General features: G+C 40.8%; 1 protein-coding gene and 1 long non-coding RNA gene across 3 annotated transcripts in view; one reads left to right on the forward strand and one right to left on the reverse strand.

Moving 5' to 3' along the window:
• The window catches only part of MCC (MCC regulator of WNT signaling pathway), a 186659-nt gene extending 168339 nt beyond the window's left edge, over positions 1 to 18320 (forward strand). For both annotated transcript variants that reach the window (XM_058864607.1, XM_058864608.1), the window contains 4 exons: positions 2272 to 2478; positions 3422 to 3519; positions 13602 to 13724; positions 14751 to 18320. In XM_058864607.1, coding sequence (XP_058720590.1) covers positions 2272 to 2478; positions 3422 to 3519; positions 13602 to 13724; positions 14751 to 14931 — 609 coding nt within the window. In that variant the 3' untranslated portion in view covers positions 14932 to 18320. The remainder of the gene's footprint in view (positions 1 to 2271; positions 2479 to 3421; positions 3520 to 13601; positions 13725 to 14750) is intronic.
• On the reverse strand, positions 11745 to 14685 carry LOC131592816 (uncharacterized). The gene is made up of 3 exons (XR_009280713.1): positions 13801 to 14685; positions 13462 to 13611; positions 11745 to 12702 (listed from the first exon to the last, which is right to left on the reverse strand). It is a non-coding gene; the product is annotated as an uncharacterized LOC131592816 (long non-coding RNA).
• Positions 18321 to 18657: the final 337 nt, after the last annotated feature.

Raw genomic sequence — 18657 nt, forward strand, 5'->3', positions numbered from 1 at the left:
CAAACTTCTGAATTCATATATGATGATCTAAGCTTACTGTCTTTATAAACAAAGGAATTAAACATAGATCCTCAAATTTATTTAGAGCTTGGCTATGTTAAAATAAGTTAAAGTTATTAAAATAAAATAATTTAAAATCTTTGCATGATGAGAAAAACCTGTTCCACAGATTCATTGTTGTAGTGGAAAAAATCACCTTTTTATTTTATTTAAAATTTATTTTATTTTATTTTATTTTATTTTATTTTATTTTATTTTATTTTATTTTATTTTATTTTATTTTATTTTATTTTATTTTATTTAAATAGATGTCCCTTATTTCTGAGCTGAATTTGCCTAGCTTCATCTTCTAGCCAGGAAAGATCTTGTCATGACCATCCCACACAGACAGCCAAAAGTATCTTTTATTCATATAAGTGTCAAAATACTCTGCTCAAATTACTTTTCAGCCTTCAGTAAGAAGGCTAAGTAGATTAATGACTTTAGAAGTAGAGGCTTAAGAAGTTAAATGCATACACTTGAGCATATCAGACCATCCAGTTCAACTCCTATAACAAAATTTCCCCATCATTTTTTATTAGTATTATTTACATTTTTTACTGTTGACAAAGGCAATTAATGGTAAGTTTGCCTAACAACTAAATTTGTGTAACCCACATTGAATGAAACTGGTTGTGTTTCTAACAGTTTACAGTTACAAACTGTAAACTTCAGTTTACAAACAAGCAGATGAATAAATCAATTACTTTAAAGCTCATAAAAACCTTTCCAAGCCCCTCAAGGTTTTTAAGATATGGATTTTATTTTTGCATGGTTGGTGGTTCTGAATAAGACAGGGATTACCTGTGCTGGTTATAGCTGTGATACACCTGTGTGCACTGTTTACACTTCAATCCAGACAGCAGATTTTTGCAAGATACCTCTGTTATTTTTGTGATTAATTCTATTTATTTATTTATTTATTTGGTATTAAATAAATAGTGACTTGTTCATAGGCTGGCCACACAACAAGAAATTTCTTTCAGAGGTGTTTACACAGTGAACAAATCTGGAACAGAAATGTCAAACAGAAAATGTCTGCATGAACTTGGTATTCACCCATTAAGTGACCTAGGGCAAAGCAAGCTAAACAGTGGAAACATGCTTCTAGGTTGGTTTGTTATATTTGGTTTTTTTTGTTTTGGCAGTCTTTTGCTTGTTTACTGGTGTCTTTAAGCACATCATGTAAATTATGTATTCGTACTATCTCCTTAACGGTTTTGTGGATATTGGGTTTTTCTGGGTATATAAAATAACAAGGCATTTTGTACTGGAAACATTCCTGAAGTGTTGTTAATCACAGAGAGCCTTCTGCTTCAGGAATAACTCATCATTTGCTTTTCACGGGAGTCTTGGAGTGTATGCTATAAGAAGGGTCATTGCACTCATGTCCTGCTCTTAAACTTCTGCCCAGCCACTGTCAGACAGATGTTAAAACAGAAGTCTGTCCTCAGGCAGCAGACATCGTGTTACAGTAGGTGACAGCCCTGTCAGAAGCATCAAGGAAGGAGAAGAATTGCACACAAGAAGGAGCTCTCAGAATTTAGCTTCTTTCTATCAAGTACCAATGCCCGTCCTCTGTGGATTGTATTTAGAAAGGAATATAAGTGAGTGCATTATTCTGTCAAGCTCAAGTTGTATATACTTGTGATTCTGGCCACCTAGAGGAGGGAAATGATAAGTAGACATTTGATGGTGCCATACTCAGTTGCTCTTTTTGATGTAACCCATTCTACCACAGAGGCTGGTATTACAAGGCAGGAATGTATAACCTCTGTGTGCTGTCCTGCTCTCTCAAACCCCTTCCACTGTAATGAGATGAATTCTTGCTTGTCAATAAGAAACTGAAATCTTGCTTTTAGGGAGCTGTTTGACAAAGTCATACACTTCTGCTTTTAAGATAATGGTCTCTGAAGGATAAAGTAGAACCAGAGAAATTAAAGCAGCTGTGGCAATTCTCTCAGATCCCTGATAGTCTAATTCTAATTTGCTTCTGAGCCTATTCCTGAAGATAATAAAGGGGTGGCACAGCTCATCATACTTGGAGTGAAGATATATAGGTCTTGATAAATATGCAGTATGATTATAAAAGGTCATCTGGGTGCTGATAGTTTTCTCAGTGAAAAGAACACTTCAGTTATAAGGGTGAATGAAAATCTTGTTTAACCTCATCTTCCTTTAGGTATCTAGTCCCATGAAGCAGCATGCAATAACACAATGTTTCTTCAACAGGAAGAGATGGCAGAGCTAAAGGCACAGCTTTATCTGCTGGAGAAGGAGAAGAAGGCTTTGGAATTGAAGCTGAGCACTCGAGAGGCCCAGGAGCAGGCCTACCTCGTCCATATTGAGCACTTGAAGTCTGAAGTGGAAGAGCAAAAAGAGCAGAGAATGAGGTCTCTCAGCTCAACCAGCAGCGGAAGCAAAGATAAACTGGGCAAGGTCGGGAGTCAAGCTATGTTTCCAAAGTTGTAAACATGATTAATCAAATCCCTCTCAATCCCTACTGCAATCTTTAGCATGTTAGTCCTTCTTCTCTTTGGTCTGTATACAGATCTTTTCTCTGTTCCCCAGTTGTTAGTTGGTTCCTTCCATGCTGTGACTTGAGGATTTTGCAGAGTTGGTGTTAAGCATGGGCTACAAATAAGAGTGCTTCGAGTACCACAAGGCCAGTCTTGCCAAACATACAAGTTGCTGTGGCTGAGCATGTCTTTTGCCTGTTGCCCCTCACTAGAAACACTGCAAGGGAGTCTAAGCAAAATGCCATTTTCCCATAAACACAAAATATGAAAGCACTAGTACTGTGCAGCATTTAGAACATTGTAATGACAATCTCTTTCTCCAAGTCAAATTGTAGTAATTTGAGAATGAAGAATCTTCTCCCCTTAATGAAAAATAATGCAAAATAAACAGATCTCTGCATTTGCAGTAGTAATTTTCATTAAGAAATAAATACCTTGGAAAACTTTATTTTGTCTTATTTTAGTGCTGTGTCCCCTGAAAATGTCAATATATGTGTTTAAAAACAAAAACCAAGAGTTACATCTTACTTACTTGTTCCTGGCGATACATCATCTAAATTTCTTGATCCCAGTGTGGTGTCAAAAGAAATATAAGAAAAGCAGTAGCAGTTTTGCACACAGTAGCAGAATTCTGCAAGTTCACAGTGAGCTGTGGCGGTTTAAAAAAACATTTACAGGCATTTGTGAAGTATTAATCTGTTAAGTCCACTCCTTGGTATGTTGATACACTGCTGTGTTGCTGTAGCATTGCGTAGTTTATTTCACCTTCCTTTTACAAATAGCTGTGAACTAAGAAGCTTTCAGAATTTTCCCATTAAGATGGTCAGTAATTTCTAATCAGGTGGCTTTTCCTCCTTTCTCAGGAATGCAGTGATGGCACCGCAACACCGCTAACACTCGCTGAGCTGAGACCATACAGTGAGAGTGAACTGACTGCAGAGCTGACAAATGCACTCAGGAGGTAAGCACAGCTTCCCTCACCAGGAGCAGGACTTGTCCTGTAGGTGCAGGGAAAGGTTTGTTTCTGAGCCTTCACTCTGACCCTCAAGTGGTTTGAAGAGTGATCACAGATTTGCCCTGTGAGAAGGTAAAAGATGAAAGTCCTTCTAATTTTCCCCTCTCCTGCTGTTGTTCTTCAGCTGCTTTCACATGGTGCTCAACTCCATACTCCTCGAGGTTCTCTAAAATTCAGTTGAATTTTAGAAATAAAAGAAACCCTCAAAATGGCAGTAACAACCACATTTGGGCAAGAGTATGAGACATAAAACAGTGACATGACACATTTCTTGTGTGCATAAAGAAAACCTTTAGTGAAGACAGGATTTGAAGTGTGATCTTTGGTTAAGAAGGTTTGCCTCGGGTTAAAACTTGGGTAGGAGTTATGGGAGTGGGAATTGCAGGCATTTTGATGACTCAGATGCTCCATTTGCCTCCTGAGTATGTAAATGGAGCCACAGTTCAATTACAAATGACATTATGTGAGGCATTAGCTTTCCAATGGGAGAGAAAATGGATGTCTTGACAAACGGCTTTTATCAACAGCCAGGTTTTAAACCTAAGCTTTCAGTACAGTTATACATTAGCTAGATATTTGTTTGTGCAGCAGTTTTTCCTGCACCAGCAATGTGCTAAACTTCATGACAAAGAAATTCATAGTTTTGATAATGGTTTCAGTACTTGTTCCACCTTTTCCAAGATATGGCTGTCTGGTATCTAATCTGGTTCTTATATTTAGAACCTGTCCAAAATGCTGCTTAGAATTTTGGCTAGGAAGAGTGTGCTTTGCTTCACTGGTGTTTTACCTTCTTTGATGGTGCCTTTCCAGCAGCTGTGGTGTTTCATCCCTGAGGTGCTTTCTTTCAGTGTGGTGTGCGTATGGACACTTAAGCCTGAAAAGCGTTATGTAAAAATATAAGATCATTACCACTGCAGAATCAATATATCTCATACCATTTGCGTAGTAGTCTGGCAGTTGCTGGGTATTCAGTTTGCAGGGAACAAAATTCTGTGGGTAAAATAATCAAAACTGTCATTTGTGTGTGGGTGGATAAAACCCATCAACAAAGTAATTTACATAAACATTGCAGAGAGACATTGGCCTCCCCCATGTCCCCCAGACATAAAGCCCTGGTGTGAACTGTTCCACCAGCATTTTCTCCCTTCACTTGAGCTGCTGCTTCTTCCTGCTCTTGTTATTTGCTCCTGGATTTTGAGAAGATGCCAATGACCTTAGTTAGCAGAGGTTTGAGTATAGTCATGAAATGTGGTTTGCTGACAACACAGAGAAAACAACTTTGCTTTATCTACTAGGCCTTAAGTTGATTAGCATGGATTTCCAGCCAAGAGCCTTGCAAGTACAGTTTGTCAGGCAGAAATAGAGGAGAAAAATAATCGGATTAAACTGTACATAAATGTGAAGGCTCTCTCTGTGATGGAAGTATAGCTGTACTAAATGTGATTGCCTCTGCCAGTGGGGCTCAATCACAGTTCCTGCAAGCTGTGTGGACAGGGTATTTTTCTCCCTAAATCAATGTGCCAGCCAGATCAGGCTGAAGCTTAGCCCTCCTTGCCCTAAAGTCTTGTCTCTGCAAGTTAGTTGAAGGTCTGTCTAGCACAAGGGGAGAGCTTACTGCAACCTGGTTAGCCACAGCTATGCTAAAAAACACCATAAGTCCCTAACTGCTATTCTGGTTAAATGGTCCCTCAAATATCACAGTGATATTTAGACCATCACAAATCCACAAAAGAATTCTAAAAATGATCAAAGTCCTTTCTCTTCTGCAAGTACATCCTCCTCATGTGCCAAAGAAGTAGGACTAGAATACAGAATTAAAAGTATTTGTCCCACAAGCTGTGTTTGCTGAGGGGTGGGGCTGAAATGAGAAACAAGTACGTATCATGCTCTGTGGTCCATAGACAGTATTTAAACAACAATGTTCAGGAGTCTTTCAGAGCTGGTTGTAATTGGTGCATACATCCAGCAATTCGTCCTCCCTGTTGTTTCTCCAGGGAGTAGAGACTGCTGCAGGGGACAACAGCTGAACGGATAGGGGCAAAAATCCATTTGTTTTTGAATCTGTTTGTCAGAGCATGTGATATCTATCAGCAGCCCTGCTTTCTGTCCCCTCCTCATCCTGTCATTACAGAGCTCTGGCTGCTCTGCTACTCTGCCCTCTGCTACTTTCCCATTCTGTCCTTCTGTTGCTCTTAAATTGCCAGGTTCTCCTCACTTAATTGAAACAGAGTGAAACCCAAATAAAACAGCAGGACATAGTTACAGTTTGGGTTCTGGTGTAGTTTGGAAACATTTATTTGCTCATAGTCTGCAAATGACCCTGCAGCAGAGCAATCTCATCCACAAAGCCAGGCTGGCTTTTCTCTGCAGATGTGGATATTTTTCTAAATCTGGAATCCAGCAGACTGTTGTGAAGTTTTTGTTGGTAATGCCCATCAGCAGAAATTCAAGGCAGAAGCAGTTCTTCACCTATTGTGTCAGAACATATTTTTTCTAGAACAACTCAGGATTTCCTGTAGTAGTGATCAGCATTAAAACCCCTGTTACCAGCTTTTTACAGAATACAGAATTACTTGTCTTTTACATGGTCACTATGCAAACTGGGAGAATTGTAAATTATCTCTAAGTCCTATGCTGTTAAAGCTACATCTAGGTTACATCTAGGTTAACTAATTCAGAATTTAAGAATTTGGTGTTGCAGGCTAAGCTCACTAATTCAGGCACACCTGTTCCAGCCAAACACAAACACTTTCTGCCAGAGCCTTGAACAGTTTTGTTTTCCCCTCTTTTTTCTTGATGGAATGAAGTGCTTTAATGGACACAAAGCCTCTTCTTCTTGAGTCTGACACATCCATAAGCAAGCTTTTCTTGGCAGGAAATACCTTACTCTTGTGAGGGCAGAAATGTGTTCTCAGCAGCTTCATGGCCTGGTGCTGACACCGTGATGATTGTGCCAGAGACCAGTTTTATAAGACAAGATCTAGTTGAATAGCCCAATATCAGATATGTGATGCAGTCTCTCAGGGAAGACCTTAAATGAGTTCTCTTCCTTGCTGGTTTGTTCTGCTCTGCTGGGGCAGACTTGATTTGTATGAGTTTGTAACTTAGTAGACACATACCAGGTTATGCATTAATGCTGGGAAATGCATTACAGGTGGCAGGAGGGAGGCAGTAAGAGTTTCATCCTGCTTTGGAAGGCTGAGGATAATGATGATAGAACTGATCTCTTCTTCTACTAAGTTTTTTCATTCTGTGAAAAATGGCCAGGCTGGCAAGACTAAAACTTCTTCCTCTCCCTAGGCTTTCCTACAAATGCTTTGATCCTTGAGGTCCTCCTGTGGTCTCTGAGCTGCTGATAGCTTTTCTGTCTGTGTAGGGTTGTATTTTATTCATATATTTAGAGAATCGTTTATAAATCATTAAAATGCTTGGCCAGGAAGTATCTACCAGTACTAAGCAAGAAACATGGCAGTCAGAACACTTTGTAACTAGACTGACTGTTCAGACCTCAGCTGCATCATCATTTGGCACAAAATTATGATCATTGGTGGTTGTGCAGGGCTACATGAATCGTTTGAGTCTAGACACGTTTCAGGATCTCTCTCACCAAAGAGTGACTTTCCATCTGGCAACACTACAAAGGAGCTTTATATTTACTATGTCTGATGACTTCTAAACTAAGAGATAACATAGTGAGTGATGCTACTAATTGTGAAGTCACCATGGAGAGAGGAAATGAATAGCAATCAGCAGGACTGGCAAACAGCTCTTCTTCTGTTAACAAAAAGTACATTTTGCACAGAGCTATCGTCCCGCCTCTCTGGAATGGAAGCTGCAGGTATTTCTAGTAGGACATAAAAAATGCATCCTACTGTCATAATTTCCTGGTGTCTATTGAGACAGAACAATGTTTGTTGCACTCTAATGTCCTTATCCCTGTCTGAAGACCATAACCATGTTTTGTACCAAACTTCTTTTCAGAGAGCAAACATTTCAATAGAAAGCTGGGCCAAGGCATGGCAGTGACTATTTGCTGTTGTCAGTGAGAGAGAAATCAAGCCACTTTCCTTTATTTTAAATTTCCTTAAACTTCATATGATGGCATTTTAACTTTGTTTATTTTCAAGGACCGAAATTAGTTTCATGATAGCAGGAGTCAGTAAATTTCATCATTGAAATTCAGGCCTATGCTCAGCATCAGTAAGGCTGTCTTAGAAATGGAAATAGAAATGCCTAAACCACATCATACTGTAACCATTCAGATTTAAAATTACCTCTTCAGACTTCCACTTTTATTTGCAACAGCCTCTTTTTCTTTGACCAAGGTACAGGGCAGAGGGTAAAAGTTAAAGTAGGCAGGGGTTTGTGTTCTGGACCTACTGATAACTGATGCATCCTCAGCTGCTTTCTGTCAGTGTTTGCTTATTTCTGTTCTCCAATTATCACATCAATTAAATGAGGAGATAAGCAAATTTGAGGCATTTGAACCAGACACTAGTATGTCTTGCAGTCATCAAAAATTCCAGTCTCATTTTTGTGACTGCAGTACCCTGCTGTTGTTTCCCCTTGGCGGGTGGGGTGGTGGCAGGGGAACGTTTAGCTTCTCACAGGAAGAGAAGTGACTCATGGTGATATCAGGGACAGATTCCTTAGAAGCACCTCAAGTAACTATTTTAACCATATGCCTCACAGACAACCATAATTTGTCTTTTTCTCAATTTTTGACATGGAGTAGTTCTTCCCACCATGTGGTTATCTGAACTGTTAAGCTGCTGTGCACTTGGATATAATTGTCACAGGGAGCTCCAAATAGCTCCAGGTCTGGAGAGGTTCCAGGCTGGGCTGGCAAAGCTGGGTGGGAGGTTTGAGCAGTGAGTGTGGCAGTCATGCTGCTACCTCCCTCCAGGGCTTTTCTCGACAGTATGTTGCTTCTAGGACCACACCTAGCCTGTCTCCCCACTGGATGCAACACATGCCTGGGATACTGTCTGGTTTTTGAGATCTGTTCTGAGCATCTTGGCAATCAGCAAAAAAAAAAGCAGTACAGTGTACACTAGCAAAGCTGTTTTTAAAGCACCCTTTGCCACCTCTGCAGTTGGGAAAGGCCTCCTGTGCACAGGTAGCTGGCAAGCATGGGTGGTGCTTCAGCAGGTGAGCCAGGAAAACATGGCATTTGAAGAGGGTGGCTCTCTTGGTGTTTGTGGAGCTCTGTTTTGTTGCCTCTTTAAAACATTTATTTCATTCTGGTTGTTTCCCTTAGTAGACCAAGCCAGACCAGTGAGGCAGGCATGCATTTGAATTAGCTTGGGGATTCTGCATGCCAGTCTGATGTTAGTTTAGACTGCTGATGAAAAGAGAATTTATCTGCATTCCTTTTAAATGTCCAGCTGTTATCTCCTGAGAGGAGCCAAATGCCTAGGAAAAACAATCATGTGTCACCCTATTCAACTGGAAAAGTCAGAGAGGGGAATGAGGGATGGTGCTGGGCTCACTACAGCAAGAGGATATCAGGGAAGGAGTAGGAGTGTGGGATGGGAGGTGTGTGCCCTCCCTTCAAAGCAGGGGCCCTGCAGATAGCTGTGGATTGTGCAGGAGGTGCCTTCCCTCCCTCCTCTTCCCCACCCCCATGGCTGCCCTGCCAGCATGGATAGCTGGGTATCTCTGCCAGGAATCCTCTGTCCCCCTGGGCTGGCTGCTGCTGGTGCTGCTGTGTCAGGGCTTTGTGCCTGCAGAGCTCAGAGGCAGGTGTTAGGCTGAACCTGGTCATCCCACTCCTCGGGGGAGCCAGAATTTGAAGAGATCTGCCCACAGCAGATCTCTTCTGATGGGTAAGGAGATGTGCCCGAAGGATGGCAAGAGTCCTCTGCCTGGTTTCATGAAAGTTTCTCAGCTCTTAATTTGGAGAAAGCTCATTGTTACTCTCTTTCTTCAGATTTGGCAAGAGCTGTGGTGCTCTTGACCCCAGGTCAGAGGGGTGTTAGGTGGTGGTTTCATAAGAAGAGGAGTTAGCTGGGTGTCCTCCAAGCCAGGGCCAGAAAAATTGACTTTCTGCATGCCAGAGAAGGGCAACTTCCTGATTTCAGCACTGGGGAACTTTCAATGAAATCAGCAAGAACAGGGAAATCTGGGAAGACTTCTAGCACATGAAACCTGAACATGTCTGGAAAAGCCCAGGCAGGAGAGAAAATATAAGGTGACCTTGCTTAAATTACTGTGTGCCAAACATGGTGTCAATGTGTGGGGGCCAAATTTACAGAAACAGTTTCCTTAATGGCCCTGGCAGAATTCCCCACTCTCCAAAGTGGTAGCATTGAAACCAGAGAACATGAGTTAGCCCCTTCCTATTCAGCTATCCTGAGACAAAAAGTCATTGAAAACCACTATGCAACTGCCTACTGAGTGTTTTGACTGTGAAAATACCAAACAAAAGCCTTTATTACCAGCATATTAGGCATTTCACTGAAAATAGTGTTTTTAGCGGATGTTATAGGCTGTAGGCCTTTGAATGCACTCATTCTGAGCTTTTCCCTGGAAGGGGAGCAGTCAGGGATTTCCCCAGCTGACTTCTCAGCAGCAGAGAGCCCTTGTGCTGGAAGTGTGCCATGCCCTCAGATCATATGCTTGTTCCCTCTTCTGGGAATACTTGCTCATTTTCTCTGTGCACACAAAATGTTGTGGCTGTGCAGCCCCAGCTTGCAGTAGCCACTTGGAGGAAGAGAAGATAAGAAGAACTTGGGATAAGAAGCTCTGCTGACTTCTGCAGTCCAATAGAGTGTGAGTCGGGGGCTCCGCAGAATTTGTGTTCTCTGAAATTCAAACACTTCTCCTTCCCTCTTCCCATCAAAATACACAGATAAGTGCTTTCTTGGGATACACAGAGGTCCATATTACACCTCTGGGGCACAATAGCAGCGTGAGTTTGGTGTGTCTGCTTCCGTGGGAGTTTGGATCTTGGACTCTGGAAGACTGTCAGGCAGCAGCAGGCTGTGCCTACATCAATAAGATGTTCCATATGTCTGTCACATCAAGTGCAGTTCCATCCCTGGTTTGCAACTTTGACATGTTCTCATTGTAGAGACATGGTTCATATGCAATATTGAAAATATTCTGCCATATTAAGCCCTGTAGTGGCTGCTTTTTCACATCCTGCAGGCAGGAAAGTGCTGTGGTGCTGGAAATCCTCTTAGGACAACATCTAAGGATTCAGTATAGCTCCTGTTCACTGCCTAACTGTGCAATCAGTTTTGAAGAGAAACAACTGGGGACAATTCTTTCTGACCAAACTGAGGCAATCAGTGATGGAAACTGAGGGAAGTAGGGCAGTTACCATTGTGAGGCACAGGATTCTTAATAGCCCGTGAGGTTCAGCTCTGAGGTCTCTCATCTACTATTCAAACAGAAGCAGCAGCCTAGGGAAAACCTTACAGGTTTTAGTGTAATCATTCATCCAGTGCATCTTAATTTCCCAGAGTAAACGATGGTGTTTGCTCTGCCTTTACTGTTGCTGCTGTGTGTGGCTCCTCAGGTGTGACTTGTTCTATGAAATGTTTCTTGAAGATATTTAGATAGGCAGTTTTAAAACTAGGAACAGGTGTAAAAGTAGATTTCTGTGTGTTGGTTTTTTTTCAGATTTTTTTGACTTTTCAGCACATGCAATCAAACCACCAATTGCTTTCTGTGAGATTAAGGTTGAGTAGGTACTACCTAGTGTTTTCACTGACTTCAAGACATCATTAAAAGTCGAAAGAAATACATGTATTTTACTAGTGCCACTGTAAATTTGAGTCATCTATAGATTTGAAGTATTAGCCACTGTTTCCTATTTGGCTAGATGGTTCAGAACTGTTATCGGAAAGATGTTTAAGTAGCTTGAACAGGGTGCTTACCACTCTGCTGTCTCTGTGTCTTTGACAAGCAACAAGACAAGGCTATTCTAGACCAAATGTAAAGAGATACAGTTTGATGTTTAGCTGAGTTCAGGCTGAACAGGGCTGGTTGAAAAGTGTGAGTGAAAAACCGACAAAAGGATATAATTTTATATAATTTATATTATATGTTTATGTTTATATTATATTATATATATTTATATTAATTTATATAATTTTACCTGTTTTATCAGGTAACAGTCACCATAGCAACCAAAGTTTACCATGTATGAAAAGTTCCTCAAAGTCTCTCCACTGTGTTTCTTTTCCATGCAGCTTTTTTTACAACAGATGTGTGTGAAGGATTTTAGCTGCAGTGAACTGCAGCTCTACAGGGCTCTTCCCTGTGGGATTGTGCAGTGTTTCCACGATACCTTTTCTTGCACATGATGTTAAGTCAGTCTCAGTTTTGAGATTTCTCTGCCCATCCAGACACTGTGCATGTTTGTTCCACTGGACTTGCTGTTCACGTCATCACGCTGGAAATGGTGCGATTGAGCCTTCCCCAGAGCCTCTGGATGTAGCAAGCTTTGGATCAGAGAAGCACCAAATTTACCCCTACTCTGTTCTGTCACACCAGTAGTGCCACAAATGCATTAGGTCTGGCCTCTGCCACGTCTGATCTTTTCTTGTTTGAGTCCTGGCTCTTTTTCCTCCTGTTTTCTTTGCAGAAAACAGATTTTGGCTGTAGACTGTGCTGAGCCTTTCTGACTGCTGAGATAGACTATAAAAATTAAGATTTACATTTGGGATGGATGGCAGTGAACTGCAGGGGAGAAGGATTGCATTACTCGAAAGCAGATAGTGTGTTCCTTCAGTGAAGGGATGTACAGAGAATACTGATGATTCTTCATCAACAAGGGCCCTCTTATGTCCTTTCTAATTTGTCTGGTAACCCAGCACCTGAGTCTGTTGGGATAGACTGCTAACTTGGAATATTTCCCTGGCTGATTTTGTGAAAGCCCTTCTGTTGCTGCTGGAGCTGGGTGCTGACCCTCTCTCCGTTGATAAAAGGCTGCCATATCCAGGCCTTCCTGGGAATTGCAGGCTGCTGAGCTGAGATTCCAGGAGGATCTGTGTGGTCTCTGCAGGGCTGGGGTAGCTTTCACAAACTTCAGGGTATTCATTCCCATTGGGCCTGTATGGGAGCTGGCAGCTGTCTCGTAATTGAGGTGAAAACAAGTGTTGCACTCACTTAGCAGCACTGCAACAAAGCAGGAGGGAGAGGTGAATCACTGCAGAGCAGTTCTAGGCAGCAAAGCACAGACTCCATGTTAACATTTAAAGCTCCCCAGATTTGATCCCCAAGATTTGATGCTGCAAAATCTGTGTTCCAGTTGAGCCCAGCTCCATGTCATTCTTAAAACACCTCTTTGTTGTTGTTTGATTGTTTGTTTTTCCCCCCTTCCAAATCTTACATTTTTTTCTCTGGGCTATCTGTGCAGAGTTTGGGTCACAGAAAAAGCTCCTGGAACAGTCCTCTCTGTGTGTAGGAGTGGGCTGAGCAGGCATCAGCCATCAGCTCTGCATCAGGGAGCTCCCCAGGAAGAAGCACCTGCTTCATACCACATCCTTACTTGGGAAATGCTTTTTAAACCCAGCTTAATCCCCAGGCTGTAATGCTTGCTCTTGCCCAGAACTTCTGTCTTGTTCACTTTTTCTTTCCCTCATAGAGTTACTTGCAATGTGAAAATATCATAAGATACCTTATTTCCATTTTGTCACACTTCATGTGATTAGCTTTTGGTTCAGAGTTGGTAAGTATGAGTAACTATATTCACATTTTATATTCTTTTTTAATGTATCTTTGTGCTTATTTGTAAGTGTGATTCAATGTATACAACACCATGATCTACCAGAGAAGTTTATTTACTCCTTTGTCTGCTCTGTCTCTGATCCTGAATTCTAAAATGGTGAATGTTATAAATACCAATTTTTTTGAAAAGTTCAATGTAAGAACTACCTTCTGTATTATCCCAGTCGTAGTAAAGAAAATATTTGGAGCATGTCAACCCAGCACTGGACAATTATTGATACACTTCCAAGCTGAAGTGCTATTTCTGTTTTGAAAATAGTTTTCTGCCTCCATTTCTTCTGATCCAGGGAGAAGAAACTGAAAGCAAGAGTGCAGGAGTTAGTGAGTGCCTTGGAGAGACTCACGAAGAGCAGTGAAATCAGACATCAGCAGTCTGCAGAATTTGTTAATGACCTTAAAAGGGCAAACAGGTAAACAACAGCAGATGGGTGCACTGTTGGTTTATTTTTGCTGTGTTCTTGCAAGGCACTGTAATATTCCACTTACCTTAATGAGATGTTTCAGGATCCTTACGTTCCATCCACATGTCAACAGTCCAGGGTTATAGTTAGAGAAGAGGGAGGTGTAAACCTCTTGTGTAGGTCACTGACAACTAGAAAGTTAAGAATAGAATGCAGGGAAATAGGTTAATCTCAATTGAGTTACTACTAGTGATTGCACAATTAGAAAAACAAGCAAAAATATGATTTATTACTTCCTCTTCTTTGGCTTCAACCTCTTCATTAATAAATTGTCTTGGATAATGACACCTTAGTTGCTCACTCAGGGCATATTTCTTGAAGTCTCTTTGGATGGCCTAGGAATATTGTGGACTGCAGCTGCCCTTGTTGCAAGCAGTCTCTCACTCCCAATGTGGTTTTCCTTGAATTGTATTTAAAAGCCTTTGTGGTAAGAAGCAGCACCCATCTCACACCATCTCAAGCTTTCCAAGCCAGTCAAGGTGGAGGCCTGGAAGCTACTCAACAGCTAACATGTTGAATGTTAGCTACTGCTAACATTCTCATTAGCACAAGATCCCATCCTCTGAATGCAAACCTTACTTAACATAGAAAATGCAAAATCGGTCCTTGACTTTCTAAGCAGATTCTGGCCATATAATGTTTTTATAAATCATATTTGATACTGTGGTATATTGACTCATAAATAGTGGTATGAGAGGTCATCAACAGCAACCTCCATCTGCTTCTTTGAACCATGTTTAGTTTTCTTTACCAGTTTACTGGTAAAGGTGTGTGCTTCCACCAGGAAAGACAGAGACATTAGCATTCATCTGGGTTTGGATCTAATCAATTTTAAAGCAGTGGTAAACTTTGGGAAGGGGATCAATACACAGCCTTTGAAGTTCCCTGAAGGTGATGCTTTGGGGGTAGATTTTTTGTAGCACTTGCTCTGGACAAGCCTGTTTGAATTACCTTGTATGCCTTGTGTTTTAACAGCAACTTGGTAGCAGCTTATGAAAAGGCAAAGAAAAAGCATCAAAACAAGCTGAAGAAACTGGAATCACAAATGATGGCCATGGTGGAGAGGCATGAAACCCAAGTAAGAATGCTCAAACAAAGAATAGCTTTACTGGAAGAAGAGAACTCCAGACCACACACCAATGAAACTTCACTTTAAATGCATCTCTTTAAAGGATGCTTAGTGCCATTACAACTTTCTTTCTTTTGGAGGTTGACTTTTAGGTAGCTTCAAATGTTAAAAGCTCTGATTGTCAATGCTGACAAAATTTAAAAGCACCTTCTCTGGGATCCTAGAGAGGTGTCATGGGGATAATAAAAGTGTTAACCTTAAGAACTGTTTCATAATGTAAAATGGCAGTGCCTGAATTATCGTGCTATAATTGTGTACATTGTCTGTGTATTCATACAGCCTCTCTTCCATTTTATTGATGGCTCGTGGGTGACAGCATCACGCAGCAGAATAATTCATGTTCAGAGGTTTGCATTTGGGTAAAGTTTGGAGATCATGTGAGAGTTTTCCCAGTCCCTGAGCTCTCTCTGCACACAAGTCAATACTGTACCCTCAAGACTCACTGTTGTGGTTATACCACCAAACAGGCAGCTGCAGAATGGGGATGACAGCCTGGCTGGCTTTTTCTTTACACCCTGCTTGCAGTTCTGCTGCTCACAGTGCAGGTCAGGTAGGAAAACTCCTGCTGATGTGGGGAAAAAAGCAAGAAAGCATAGTTGCATCACTGTGAATTATGATAAAGGTGTAATTTTTACAGTGCATAAGAGGGCCAAAGGCTGTGGGTTTCACCACACCAGAGAGACAGTCTATGCCAAGGGTGGGTAGGAAATTACGGAAGACCTCCTGGTATTTATATTGCATGGTGTTTGCAACTGCTTCATAAAAACAGTTGGTTTTTCTTGCTATATACACCATATCCAAGGTTTTCTTTAAGAGGCCAGGCCATTTTTGTTATGTGTGGTGTGCTTATTTCAGCTTACTGTGATCAAGAGGCAGAATGTCTTCTTTCTATACTTTTTTTGACCCAAAAAAGGTACTTAAGTAATGTACCTGTTTAATATTGAATACATAAGCAGAAAATGTGTATAAATAAAATAAATGTGTAGACGTATGGATATCCAGCCACAAACAGAATGTGAATGGTGAAGTCTTACAGCTTCTTAGGTTAGTTTTGTTACTGCTAACATTCTCTTGTTTAAATCGCACTATTACTGTATTATCAAACTGACTGAAGTGCAAGTTTCAGCTTTTTAGATTAATGAACATTAAGCAAATCATGGGGATCAGGTTGATTTCTGTAGGAGTGAAAATACAGGAGTCTTCCATAGCACTTGTTTTATTCAGAATTTGGTTTTTTTTGACAGAGTACATAAAACAGCTTCATGTGTGTTTTAAAAAAAGCCAAGCTATAGTCCCTTCACTGTGCTTGCCTGCTGCTGTGTTATGCCTCTGCTTTGCATTTTCCAGGCTGATTTCCAGTGAATCTGATTTCAGGAGATGTTTATTGGTTTTGCTTTACATGTTGAGTTGCACCTCAAGTTTTTTTACTAGTGTATTTAGAATTATAACTTCTCTCATTTATTCCTCCCACTACCTGTACTAAGGAAATACTTTTAGAAGACTTTTTTTGCCTGCTACTGGGTTAGGTCAGTCAGACAATATAGTTGTGAGAATTTGTCTTCAGAATGTGGCATTATTGTTAAGTCTTGGTTACGTCTGGAACTGTAGCAGTTGGTTTTACTTCTCTTACTACTGTAGCTGCTGTTGTCTTCTGTCCTTGGAGTAGTCATTCCTACTTCTCGGGAATCTAGCACATCATCCACAAAGCCAGCATCACACATAATTGATTGCAACAGCAGACTAAAACAGTGCTGAATTCAAAATTTTTAGGTAGTGGTATTCTGGTTTTGATTGGTCCTCTTTCTCAGAATAATTGCACTTCTTAATTTATAATTAGTCTCTTGAAGGAGGAGGAACATTGATTTCTTCTGTCTTTATGGTTCTACTTAGCAGCTCTCTATGGTGTTTTCCCATTTTTTGGCCCAATTTCTCATGCCCAGGGATGTGGGAGTTTGCCATCAGCTTTAGTGATACCTGAGCACACTTGTTCTGAAGAAACACAAAGGAAAGTATATACCATATGCTGGGCAAAAATGCAGTTACACTTTTGTGTTCTGGCATCTGAAACACCCATGTTACTTGAGGTCACCCCAGAATGTCCATGTGAAATACCTTTCACTGGAGAGAACAGAAACCATACTGCACTGGGCTGCCTCTTTGGCTAATTCTTTTCCCCTATTTAGCATAATGGAATTAAAGGATGATTTGGGTTGGAAAGCACCCTAAAAATCATCTTGTTACAAACCCTTTCTGTGAGCAGGGACATCTTCCACTGGACCAGGTTGCTCCAAGCCCCATCCAACCTGGCCTTGAACATTCCAGGGATGGGGCAGCCACAGTTCCTCTGGGCAACCTGGGCCAGTGCCTCAGCACCCTCACACAGAAGAGTTTCTTCCATAAAAAAATTCAGATACACAGAGGCATAAAACACTGCAGCCTCAGTGCTTTTCCCAGACAATTTGCTGATTATTTCACTACATTTAGCATGAATCTTCTGTGCCAACTGTACTCTAGAAGGGCTTTAGAATAAATTACAAATCACCAGTAAATGTAAACCACTCCCATTTCTTTCCCATAAGGGTTGTAGGTGAGAAAGCAGCATTGGTACCATCCAGCCTCAGCAGTAGCCATAGTTTGCCAGACTACCAGTTGATTCATTTGCCTCAGCAAGCACCTACTGCACCATTTGTTGGTGTGCTGGAAAGGATCAACAGAGGAGTGGTCACAGGTTTCATGTTTCTGTGAAAACTGCTCAATAATGATAATCAGCTGCAGCTCCAGTGTCCCCCATTAAAATGGCACCAACCTGCAGAAAAAATGCCAAAAACCCCTCAAACTCCTTTTATGCAACTCTGAAGTACCAGCACACCAGAAATACCCGAGTGTGCAGTGCACCATGAGTTAGAGCAACTTAACTCTTAATACTGGTTGCAGAAATAATAAATTTGCAAAGCAAGAAAAACAGGTGATTCTTACCAACCTAAGTCTATTAATGAATTACTGATTGGACTTCTTTTGATTTTCTTAAGTCACCAGAGTGCATGAAACTTTGTATTTCAGAGTGCTCAGAAAAAAAAAAAAATTTCTGTGATGTACAAATCTTCACCAGCTTTAATGTACTGTTAGCTATTGCAAAGCACATGTGACTAAATTTGCATTCATGTCATGTTCTACTGGTTTTATTAGAATTTTCTCCTCCTTTAGTACTGCACCATGCATTGTAACTTTAGAAACTTTTCACCTTACTGAATTAGCTTTAAATGTATTGCTACCTTTTAATTTCCTAGCACCTGTAAAATAGCTATTTTGTGTTCATTTGATATAGAATTGTAAAAACTGCATTTATTTATACAGAGGCATTTATAATACTTATTTTACAAATGTTCTTATATTCTGAATAAATTTCTAATGCTGTTTCTTTGCCTTGGGAGTTGTTTCACCATGGCTTGTTGCCTTACTGTTGAACGGGACGGTCTAAAGATACTTGGCACAAAGGTATCTCATCTCCAAGCTAAATTACTGAGGGAAATGCTTTTACATTGTCAGTAAAGTTCACTTAATAGAGCCATGAAAAGTTAAGAACTCTGATCTGGCCACAGGTTGTATCTAGGCTGAAGAACATCAGTACTTCTTTCCACAAACCCTCTACATCTTCAATGAACACTTTATAGAAATGGAAGGGTGCACGTGAAACTGTTGTCACACATCCCGTTCTTTCAGTCAGAAGTTACACAGACCAAACAAAAAAGAAAA

Source organism: Poecile atricapillus, chromosome Z, assembly GCF_030490865.1.
Source record: "Poecile atricapillus isolate bPoeAtr1 chromosome Z, bPoeAtr1.hap1, whole genome shotgun sequence".
Lineage (NCBI taxonomy): Eukaryota > Metazoa > Chordata > Aves > Passeriformes > Paridae > Poecile > Poecile atricapillus.